The sequence below is a fragment of the Sorex fumeus genome, unplaced genomic scaffold (assembly GCF_029834395.1).
Source record: "Sorex fumeus unplaced genomic scaffold, SorFum_2.1 ptg000037l, whole genome shotgun sequence".
NCBI classification, from domain to species: Eukaryota; Metazoa; Chordata; class Mammalia; order Eulipotyphla; family Soricidae; genus Sorex; species Sorex fumeus.
This window is the reverse complement of record NW_026606094.1, coordinates 77,357,871-77,369,914: the sequence shown is the minus strand read 5'-3', so window position 1 is coordinate 77,369,914 and position 12,044 is coordinate 77,357,871. Positions and strand designations below refer to the sequence as shown.

General features: G+C 38.8%; 1 protein-coding gene across 1 annotated transcript in view; it reads left to right on the top strand.

Annotated features, from left to right (window-relative positions):
- TBX20 (T-box transcription factor 20) overlaps positions 1-12,044 on the top strand; it is a 53,923-nt gene that overhangs the window by 19,774 nt on the left and 22,105 nt on the right. The window contains exon 6 of the mRNA XM_056118229.1: positions 2,498-2,574. Within this exon, the coding sequence (XP_055974204.1) occupies positions 2,498-2,574 (77 nt within the window). The remainder of the gene's footprint in view (positions 1-2,497; positions 2,575-12,044) is intronic.

The window sequence follows — 12,044 nt, the reverse complement described above, 5'->3', positions numbered from 1 at the left end:
ATGCCTTGAAGGGTATTTTGATGACACCCCACTAGGTTCAGGGTCTTGTGATATCACAGGAGCATGATATTTTATTTAAAAGGCTAATGCAGGTTTGAGAGCTAGTACAGTGGATGTGGTGCTTGCCTTACACAGATGCTAGCTAACCCAGGTTCAGTCCCTGGATTGAATATGGGGACCCATATGGTCCCCCAGCACTACCAGGAGTGAACCCTGAGCACAGAACCTGGATTGAGTCCAAAAAACTCAGAACTCAACTCAGAGTTGTGGCCTCAGCACAAACAATAATAGCAACAGCAACAATATAAATACATATTTATGTAAATATATATACATATTTATACGTAAATATATATTGGTCACTGTCCTCCCATTGTTCATTGATTTGCTCGATGCGGGCCCAGTAACATCTCCATTGGAGACTTCATTGTTACTGTGTTTGGCATATCGAATACATCACAGGTAGCTTGCCAGGCTCTGCTGTGTGGGCGAGATACTCTTGGTAGCTTGCCGGACTCTCCGAGAGGGGCGGAGAATATATATATATATAAAGGTAAAGGCCCTCCCGTTGATCGTCGATTTGCTCGAGCGGGCCCAGTAACGTCTCCATTGGAGACTTTGTTGTTACTGTGTTTGGCATATCAAATACTCTCGGTAGCTTGCCGGGCTCTCCGAGAGGAGTATATATATATATATATATGCTGTTAACCATTACTCCATAAAACCTGTTCAGAATGCAGTGTTAGATCTGGACTCCCTTAGAATTTTAGCGATTATTTCCTTTTAGAGTTTTTCTTTTCCCAAAAGAATCCTATGGAATTAAGTGGTCCATAAAGCTTTACTGTAGTATGAAATTTTTATCAGCATGTAAAGAAAAGGAATTAGAATTAATAGCCTTGGGGATATGAATTAGTATCTAAGAGTGAATTGGGTAGGGATGCAGGGGAGATAGCACTGCAGTTAAGATGCTTGCCTTGCACATCACCAGCCTCCCCAGTTCCACATCCTGCCAACTCCACCAGGAGTGATACCTGAACACAGAGGCAGGGTAAGCCTTGAGTGTGGTACAAACTCCCCCCCATACCTTTCCTATGATAAAAGAAAAGATATTAGTAATAGAAAATTTTCCAATAAAGGAAAATTCCAAAGTAATCTGAAAATTTGTGTTGAATTTAATGATCTTGCCTTTTCAAAATTATGGTAGTGATATTAGATACAGTGACATCAATTTTGCAACACATATGTCAAGTATGCTCTCTTTTGGGGGGAGGGGACTAGTAGGGTCCCCGTGAGGCAATATTCAGGGACTATTTCTGCTTCTCTTCAGGGGTCACACTCCTAGAGGTGCTTGGGAGCACGTATATGATTTGAATTAGAGGACTGAACTGGGATTGACAGTACAGCCTTAACCCCTTCACTGTCTCTCCAACCCTCTCTAAATCCTTGATGACCACACTTGGAAACAACCTCAAGTCTTATGTAAATATTTCTTTGTAGATATACTTAAAGTCACTCTATACTTATTTTTTTAAAAAAAGAAGTTTCTTATGCAACGTATTTCTTTCCAAGTTTACCACTTTCCTCTAATTTGAAAAAGATATTAGCAATGGTTTGTTTTGTTTTAGAGCTGACACCCAGTGATGCTCAGGGCTTACTTCTGGCTCTGTGCTTAGTGATCACTCCTGCAGGGTTTGAGGGACCCTGTGGGATGCTGGGGATCAAACTAGATAAGTCACGTGCAGCACAAACACCCTACCCGCTGTACTATCTCTCCAGCCCCCATTTTTGGACTGTTGATATTCCTGGGCCAAAAGTAGCATTGCTGAGACACTATCAATAAGACTTGCTTTCCATATTATTGCTGAGTTCTAGAAATGACATGAAATGGAAGGATAACAAAAATTGTAACTAATTTGATTCTAATTTAAATAGAAAAGGGGACAAGAGGTAAATATAGATTCTGAAAGTCTTATGTCATGCAGTTAATGTTGTAAACAGGACATTATTGGCCATTTACTCTTTTTGATTCATCATGGCATATATACGTGTGCTAGGATTAATAAATGAGGTTGCCAGATCAGCACGGCAGCCTTTTTGTTCTGCTCCTCGTTATCTGGCAGTGCTGATATTCTGGATGGCTCCCCTCCCCACTGATGGTGCCCTGCCCTCTCTCCACTCAAACCTGTCACACTCTGGCCACATTGTTTATAAAATTCCTATCCTATTTTCTCTCACCTCCAGCATGTGTTCCCACCGGCCTATCCAGGGAAACCTCCTTTTCTCTGACGCCTTCCCCTACCATGGGAACCTCGCCCTGCCCTGTCTCTCCTCGTGGACTTCTTTAGCACTTCCGACCTTTCTCAGGACACTGAGAAATTTTAGATATATTGTGCCGGGGCTGGGGGGGACGACATGGAAAATGAACAGACTATTTCTGGTTCTACTTCTTTGACCTCGGAAATGATTTTGTTCTGTTACCCATTTCTTCCCTTTCCAGATCACCAAGCTGAAAATAGATAGCAACCCTTTTGCCAAGGGATTCCGGGACTCTTCCAGGCTCACTGACATTGAGAGGTAATGAGAGTTTTCTGTTTACTTTTGTGTCCAGATAAGATAAAGTGGAAGGCAAGTTTGTAAGAACGCTTTCTTTTTGATACCAAAGAATCAGTCTTACTGCATACAGACCTTAATTCTCTGCCCCTCACTTCCCTTCTCCTTAAAACCCCTCATGACAGGAGACTGCTTAAAACTTTGACAGCTGCTGCAACTGTATCTGTACTGTGATTCTTTGGTCTGACATTTATCCATCTGTGAAAAATAGGGCTTCATTGTTATCAAGACTCAGTGCTCTTGATGATGAAGTGGAAACGTGCTAGCTTTTGCTTTCTGAAATGGATACATTTGTTGACTTAAAGTGTAGAAAGGTAATTGGGAATTTTAAAGCAAGTAGCTGTAATCTTAAATGTCTCACTCAATGTGAGATTATATGATGGTAATATCTGTATTCAGGTACTGTTGTTTGCCAAATATGAATACAAAAATCTATTTTTCAAACATGATTCTAAACCTGATTATTTGCATTTCTTAATGTAACTTTCTTCTTTATGAAGGTTTTTGAGTTAAGCTCAGCAAATTTCATTTATTCAGTGCCCTGCTATCAACTATAGTCACCAGGTTTTATATTAGATCCTGGGATCTTATTCACTTCTATATTCGGTTCTTTTATACAGCCTGAACTTTTACGAACAGTGGAGGAGTTGTGGTCAGTGACCTTCTGCTTTATCTTATCGCCAATACTATTCATTTATTTTTGGTTTTTGGTTATACCCAGTGTTGCTCATGCGTCATTCCTGGCAGTACTCAGGGGACCTTACAGTGCCAGGAATCAAACCTGGAACTTGTGCATGCACAGTATGCAGTCAGCCCGTTGACACTTACTGCCTATATTATTGTGATTTTCCTACCAACTGCTATGTGTTTCTGCCACACTCTTTGTTCCCTAGCCAACAGCCAAACCTCCTAACCATAGCACATCTCCTTCACCTGTCCCAACAGAGTAAAGTGATGGATAACTTCATGTTGTAGCAACATTTTTCTGATTTTCCCAAGCCATTCCAAAGTGCTATAGAATATAGGTAGGGTGTGGTTTTGAACTGGGGATCAGGAGGCTCTATGGGAGGCAGGAATGCCATCAGAAGAGGCCGAATGTTTGGCTGGGAGCTGAGTTCTACAGGAAGTTTAATTAATTGGGAGGCATGACTAGTGGTTGGGATATTGAGATTAAGGAAGGAAACTTGAGCTTGCGTTTGAAACTCCACTGCAGAATGTGGATAACTTTCTTCTGGGTGGGACTCAAGTGAAGGAGATTGTGATGTCAGCAAGGTGCATGACAAGTAAGGCCTGGCACAGGCTGTTCTCCACGTGGGCATGACCCGTTATGCCTCCTATTTGTTAAGCACCGTGATTGATAATACTATTAATGGAGGGTTTCATGTAGAAAATGTTACAGCAACATACCCTCCATTAGAATGTCCACCACTGTCCTTCGTCACTGCCCCAGTGTCTCCTGCCATAGTAACTCCCATCCCCCCAACTATTGTAAGCTTTCTACTAAAGATCAGCTCTCAGTTTCAGTGGTCTTTGCACATTTGTTATTTCCTCTCTGCTTTTCTATATATCCCATGCCTGAGAGAGATCATTCTGTATTTGTCTCTTCTGACTAACTGCATTCAGCATCCTACTCTTCAAATTCATCCACCCGGCAGCAACTTGCATAGTTTCATCTTTCATTATAGCAAGTAGTATTCCTTGGTGTATATGTACCAGAGTTTCTTTGTCCAGTCATGTTCTTGGACACTGGGTCCTGTCTCCTGTTTCTGCAGTGCCACTGGCATGTGGTGCTTCCAGGTGTGTGGCAGGTTGGCACAGTGCCGTACACAACTTGCTGTGGGATGGGGGTGAGCAGGCACTGTTGGGAAGCAGACTCATGGCTTAGAATCCCAGCTCTGCCCAGCTGGCTGAGTGTCCCTGAGAAGTCAGCCAGCTTCCAAGCCTATTTCCTCCTCAAGATAATGGAGAAAATAGACCAACTCCCTTCAGAGCTTGATTAGGAGAATCTAGTATGAAGACATTTCTAAGAGCACTTTATGAATCTTAACAGCGTAAAATAAAATAGTTTATTTTCATATACTTAGAATGTACTTACACGTACTTGATATGAAATGTTCTATTTTTCGCCACAGGCAAGTCTCATTTAATAGTTTTAATAAACTAGGCCTAGAGTAAAATAGCCCCTGAGTTGCACATGTGCGCATGACCGTCGAGTTTTCCAGACTGACTGCCCTTTGGCACGACAGATTGGATAATGCTACAGCCCCATTTTGCACTGATTGAATAAGAATGGGGTGGGGGAGCACTCACTTGTACATGAAAATCTGGAGCCTCAGTGGTCTGAAGGCCAGAGAGCATCTGATGTGACTAGCTGAGAGTTTGCAAGATGACCTAAGTAGTGTGAAATTGGCCAAGGTTTTGGATTTCATTTCCAGGTATTTAAGTCTGAATTTTTCCTAAACAGCCTTTGGGGATGGGACAAATCAGATCAATTGATCTTTAGAGACCTAAAGAAATTAAATTAGTCTGGAGTCAGTTACTGCACTAAACCATCTAGTAATTGAATTGCTCCTTGTAACTGATTGAAAACAGCCCTATCTGTAACAATATAGGGAGCTTTTCTTTATACGAGATCTGAGAGAAAAACACATCTTTTTATGACATGATGACAGAAATTGCACTTTTCCAACCTAATTGAATATGATGTTATAAATATGTGACCTTAATGATTTCAAGTTTCCTGTTCCAGATTTACAACTACTGCACAAGATATCCAAACAAAACTGCCTTTAAGATTGGATATGTTTGCCTTATACCTCTAAATTCATAGTATTATTCCTTCTACAGTTGTACAGACTTTTTGGAAACATTAAAAGGCTTTCTTGCTTTAATTTCTCTAGGTTCCATTCAGACACTTCGATGTTCCACATATTTCATGCATAATATTCCTCTGCATAGGTTCTCTTCCTTGTTTGCTAAAGCAAAACTATCTCGTTACCAAAAGTAGAAAGTATTTTCATTAGATGTTTTGTGGTTATACCTTCACCAGACAGATAAGCCTCAAGCCAACGGACCAAAAGGGTTTCTTAATGTATTCAGATTTATAGTTATTTAGTTCAGGAAAAGAACTTTCTGCCCTTCCATATAATAGCCCACAGCCTGTCTGTTGATGTTTTCTTTTTGGGGAAGGAAGGAGCATTTATATCTCTATCTCTATCTATCTATCTATCTATCTATCTATCTATCTATCTATCTCTGTCACTGTCCTCCCATTGTTCATCGATTTGCTTGAGCGGGCCCAGTAACATTGTGAGACTTGTTACGGTGTTTGGCATATCGAATACGTCACAGGTAGCTTGCCAGGCTTTGCCGTGCGGGCGAGATACTCTCAGTAGCTTGCCAGGCTCTCCGAGAGGGGTGGAGGAATCAAACTGAGACAGCCTTGTCGGCTGCGTGCAAGGCAAATGCCCTAACCACTGTGCTATCACTCCAGCCCATATATATATAAAATAAGCAGAGGCATGATGTTACTTCTGAGGAAGAAAGAAAAATGAAGTTTATTTTTCCATAAAATTAGTTTCTTGTTTTATTTTTATAAAAAAGTATTTGTTTCTTGTAGAAAAATTCCCATAAGAAAGGAAAAGGAATAAAAAAGTAACAATATCCTACAGAAATAATCGCCCCAAATTTGCATATTCTTTCAGATACTTTTCTGTGAAAATACACACATAGATGTTTGTTCATGGCAAATGTCTAATTTTAAATTATTTTATTTTTTATTTGTTTTTTGGGGGGTCACACCCACTGATGCCTTAGGGCTACTGCCAGCTCTTTAGGGAGTCACTCCCCAAGGTGCCTGGGAACCACAGGGTAAAAAGGATACATCCAGTCCTCCAACTAGCAAAGAGTCTGTGCAGCCCATTGAGCTGGCCCCAGCCTCGATGTCCGGCTTTATAATGAAGGCACAATTCTGTGTGTACCAGAGTTTATTTGAGCATTATATTTGACTGTGTCTGGCATATCGACTAATATACAACTATACTGTATATTACTTTCTATACAGATTTCTTACTTTTTGTTGTTACAGTGACAGGAAGAGTCTGGTTACATTTAACTTGTGAGGACTTGAAATGAGGCTGTTGCATCTTGAAATGCAATATGGGATTTTAAGTAAAACAATAATAAAACTAAATTTAAAAGGACCAAAGAAAACAAAAAAGCACAGTTCCACTGATTTTGAAAACTACATATAAAATGAAAATGACTATCTCAATAATAGTTTCAAAAATATTTATTGACTGTTAAAATATTATGTTTTAGCACATATTGAGTTAAATAAAATGTGTTAAAATTAATTTCAAGGGGCTGGAGCAATCACGCAGCGGGTAGGGCATTTGCCTTGCATGCGGCCGACCCGGGTTCAATTCCCAGCATCCCATATGGTCCCCCGAGCACTGCCAGGAGTAATTCCTGAGTGCAAAGCCAGGAGTAACCCCTGTGCATCGCCAGGTGTGACCCAAAAAAGCAAAAAATAATTAATTTCAAATTTAAAAAATTGACAGCTGGACAGCTCAAGTTACATATGTGACTCACATTACCTGTCTATTGAATAGCACTTTATAGGAAGACTTTCGTAGTAGGGAAGGTTTACTTCTAAAAATAGAATTTTTCATTAAAAATTTACCTACTTTAGTCATAAAAAGTCATTGATTCCTAGAGGTTACTGGCATTCTTTCATTTTACTGAACTTAAAAAATAGAGTTAATAATATTTCATGTTAGTCAGTTGAGTTTTCCAGTTAGATTGCAGTATCATTTGCAAAAAAAAGGGATAATAATTATCTTTTTTTTCCTAATAGATGTTTTTGAAAATGTTTTCTTCCTGTTCTATTCACTGACTTAAAATTTCTAGAACACCATTGAAAACTAGTGGTGATAGTATTTTTCTCTTGTTTTTTATTTAGTAATGTTTCTCTTTTTTTTTATTGGTTCAGATGGATAGTAGGGTGATATTCTTCTATGCCTAAATTAAAAAATTTTCAATTACCTTGAATGTTAATTGGATATATTAAATGTTCTTTCACTATTCATTGAATCTTTTAAGTATTTTTCTATTTGCACTGTCTGTAGCACTGTCCTCCCATTGTTCATCAATTTGCTCGAGCGGGCCCAGTAATGTCTCCATTTTGAGACTTGTTGTTACTGTATTTTGGCATATTGAATACGTCATGGGTAGCTTGCCGGGCTTTGCCATGCGGGCGAGATACTCTCAGTAGCTTGCCGGGTTCTCTGAGAAGAGTGGAGGAATCGAACCTGGCCCGGCCAGGCTGGCTGTGTGCAAGGCAAACACCCTACCGCTGTGCTGCTTATTTTTTATATACTGTATGAAATAAAATTGTAGTCATGTTGTCTATGTTTAGATTCCTGGAATAAACCCTTTTTAGATATTTCCTTTTGATTCTAGTTTATTTTTGAATTAGCGTATCTTTATTTTATTTTGACTTTTTATATCAGTCTTTATAATAGATATTTTTTTCTCTCTTTACTACCAGTTTCGATACATTTTTTCAAATTAATTTTTCCCCCTTCATTTTATTATCTGGATCACTTTAAATAAAAAAGATACAATGATTTATCTGAAGATTTTATAATCATGCTCATAAATTCTTGTGCATACACTTTTTTTGAAGAATATTCAGAGCAACTCTGTACTAACTGGTACCCCCATTTAATTATTTTTGTCTCTAATTCTTTATCTACTTTTATATTGCCATCCTTTGAAACATTTGGCTTTTTAATTGCCTTTTACAGTAAAAAAAGCCTTTCTCCATAGAACTAGATATACCCTCTCTTGAGTCAAAATATTTGTGTGATACTCAATGTTTTTTTTCATTAAGGAAAACAACCCTATGATTTCATTTGTCTTTTGAGTTATTCACTTTCCCACTTTTCTGCTCATCTTACAGTAGAACTTTTTTTGAGAAATTAAGCATGCTCTGTTTCTCTCCACTCCTTTCTTCTTCCAGGAATATCCCCCACTACCCACCTCTGTCAGTCCAGCCTTGTGCAGATCCCTAGAGAGCTTCCCCTTGCTCAAAGTCCAAACGCCTCTTAGTCATCTTACCTGTCCTCCTCACAGTTGTTTATCACCGTCCTTTTCCCTCTAGACTTCCAAGACCTGGAACTCTTGTGGGCTTTGTTCTACTATTTTGGTGATTCTCTCTCCACTCCCTTGTCTCCTCCCACTCCTTCTGTCTGTAAACTCTGTGTGTGTGTGCACACGTGCGTGCACGTGCCAGCCTTTGGGCCACTTCTCAGCCTTCTTCCTAGGTGATTTGATCCAGATTTATGCCTTTAAATACTATTATCTGATTTCTACTATCAAATTTACATCTGGCCGCTGGAGTCCAGAACAAGGCTTTTTACATCTTTATCCTCAGGACCCTTCGGATTTATGTATCTAAAATCAAATGCCCAGCACAGTGCTCCTTGACATTTGCTCTTCCTGTATTTCTTTCTCTCAACCATTGGCAACTTTCCATTGTTCCCGCCTGAGACTGGGGTTGTCAGACTCGCATCTCACTTCCTGTATCCAATCAGCTAATTCTTCAGAGGACCCCATCTAGGGAACTCCAAATATAACTTCTCTACATTTGCCACCCCCCCTCCCCTATCCCAGGACACTGTTGCCTCTCTCCTAGACTATTCCATTGATTTTCTAATTCATCCTTCCACCTCACTGTTGATTGCACTTGAGTTCATCTTCAGTGCAGTGGTCTGCATGATCTTGGCAAAGAAAGGAAATCAGAGCACATCAGAGTTTTCCACTGACCCACCATTTCATCACAGTCAAATCCAGGGTCCACTCAAGCTCCTGGGGGGGGGGGCTGCAGCATCTGAATTACTCCTCCCAGTCATCCCCAGGAACTCCCCTACCTCTGTCTTACTCACTCTGTTTAAGCCATAGTGACCGTCTTGCTCTGCTGTGAACAAGCCCAGGCCCATTCTGGCACCGGGCTTTCACCACCTGGTATGAAGCCACTCCGATTTTTAATGGGTCAAGACTCTGTGTTAGGTTTTCTACCATATCCTTAAAATATGGAGTCAAGCCTGGCACATAGAAAGTATTCAAGTATTTGTTGAGTAAATAATGGTGTCCTTTATTTTTTGGTTTGGTTTTGGGCCATCCCCTGAAATGTTGGAGAGGGAGTAGGACTGCTCCCAGCACAGTGCTCCATGGATACTCTCTGGAGCTGGGGACCCAACTCAGGCTTCCCACCCTTTCTGCTGTCCTTCCATGACCCCTTCCCCGCACCCAGTGGCATCTCTTTTTAAAAAGCTGTAGCAGGTTATCTGTATTTTTTTTAAATTTGTGGTTTTGAAGGTTTTAATTATTTATTAATAAAACTAGACTCTCTCTCTCTCTCTCTCTCTCTCTATATATATATATATATATATAGCTCTTTGGGTCACTCCCAGCGATTCTCAGGGATTACTCCTGGCTCTGCACTCAGGAATTACTCCTGGCGGTGCTGGGGGACCATTGGGATGCTGGGAATCGAACCCGGGTTGGCCGTGTGCAGGTCAAACACCCAAACTGCTATGCTACTGCTCCAACCCCCAGACTCCTAATATTTTTAAAGATTTAAATATAATTAGAAATTAAGTTTTGTAGAATATATATGAAATGTTATTTATTTTTCTTTTTCTGCCAAACCTGGCAGCACTCTGGGGCTATTCCTGACTGCTCAGGAGTGACCCAGCAGTGCCTTCCCTCCTGTACAACTTCTCAGCCCCAAACACATGAAGTTTGAAGTGACTGAGATGATAATATATCAGGATTTTTTTGTTGTTGTTATGTTAAAATGATACATAATTATGTATTATAGCTCAAAATTCAATGAAAATGGAGTATAACTTAGTTCAGTAGAAGAATGAACAGGCCATAGGATAACTGTTAACATAGTGAAATGAAGTTGACCTTTATAATTTGAATTATTTTGATTTTCAGGTTTCTTTTTTGCATTTATTTGTGTAGAAATAAATGACTTGTACTAAATTAGGTAACAAACAAGTACATATTCATCAATGCATTTAAGAGGAAAACAGTATTAAGCCTTGTGAACATTTTTACTAGTGGTACCAAGTTTACATGACTTTATCACATTAGTAGTGCTTATTTAAAAAAATTATAGTGCATGCATGGCACTTGGTTTAAGAGAAGGGTTTTTGAAATCATAAATTTAAAAAGAAAAATTCCCTTTTAAAGAATGTCCAAGAGAAAAGGCATGAACCTGTGATTTATCATTTTTTGACTAATAAGTAGCTTGTCTTTGTTTTTTGATATAAAAATTTAGTTCATCTACAGTTATTGTGATAACTTATATGTTTATCATTGTATCTTTTGACTCTTTTTATGCACAATATAACTATTTGCTTTTACTTTTGTTATCACTTTCTGTATTTTGTTTTATTCATCAAAATTTTATCTGACTAACATTCCACACTGTGTTCTAGAGAATAAGTTATCTGCTTTATACACTTTCAACTGCCCATCAAAATCATCTTTCAATAAAGAAACAATTATCTTTCTTTTTGTAGCTAAGTGAAATTTTGAGAGATTACTACTTTATCCAAGCGCACATGATTTGTGACAACTGAGCTTCAAATCCAGTTTAGTTTGTCTGAAATCAAAATGCTGTCTCTACTGTTCATTACATTTCTTCTAAATAATTAGCGCTTCTAAATTCTATAAAACATGAATCTAACATTGATATTTCGCTTTCATTGTCAAGAATGAGACTATACCTTTCCTTAGCTTGTGAAATATAAGGTCTTTTGCAAATAAGTCTTCCTTCCTACCCATTCACCCATATTTCAATTCAAATACTCTGTTATTTTTTTTAAATTTGGGATTTTTAAGTCCAGACTTTTATTTATGCATTATCTTTTCTAGCATCATTCTTAATGTAAGCATCTCAGTACATCAACCACATTCTAGATTAAAATCTGACTTCACAAATCCTAATCTCATCATTTTCTGCTTTTCTTCTGTACACGCCTAATGATTACATTGGACCCTGACTTTTTTTCTTGTAGTGGATGAGCACTGAGTGAGTGGAGCAGAGGAATATGTGTGCTTGTGTATCTGAGAGATCTGCTGTTATTATGTACGAAAACTCAGGCACAGTTTTTCCAACTCTTTGAACCTGCCTTTATCATTTAGCTTTCAAAACTGCTAGCAGCTCCTTGTCTTTCCCTTTGATGGTAACTCATATTTCTTTTTTCTCTGCCTGAATAAAATGCTTTTTGAAAGTTTGCTTTGAAATGTAGAAATTATATGAACATTTGTTCAGTTGTAGATTCAAAAAAAATTTTTTATTTTTGAAATTTTTATTAGTCATGAGCCATGATGTCAAATTTTTAATATTAGTG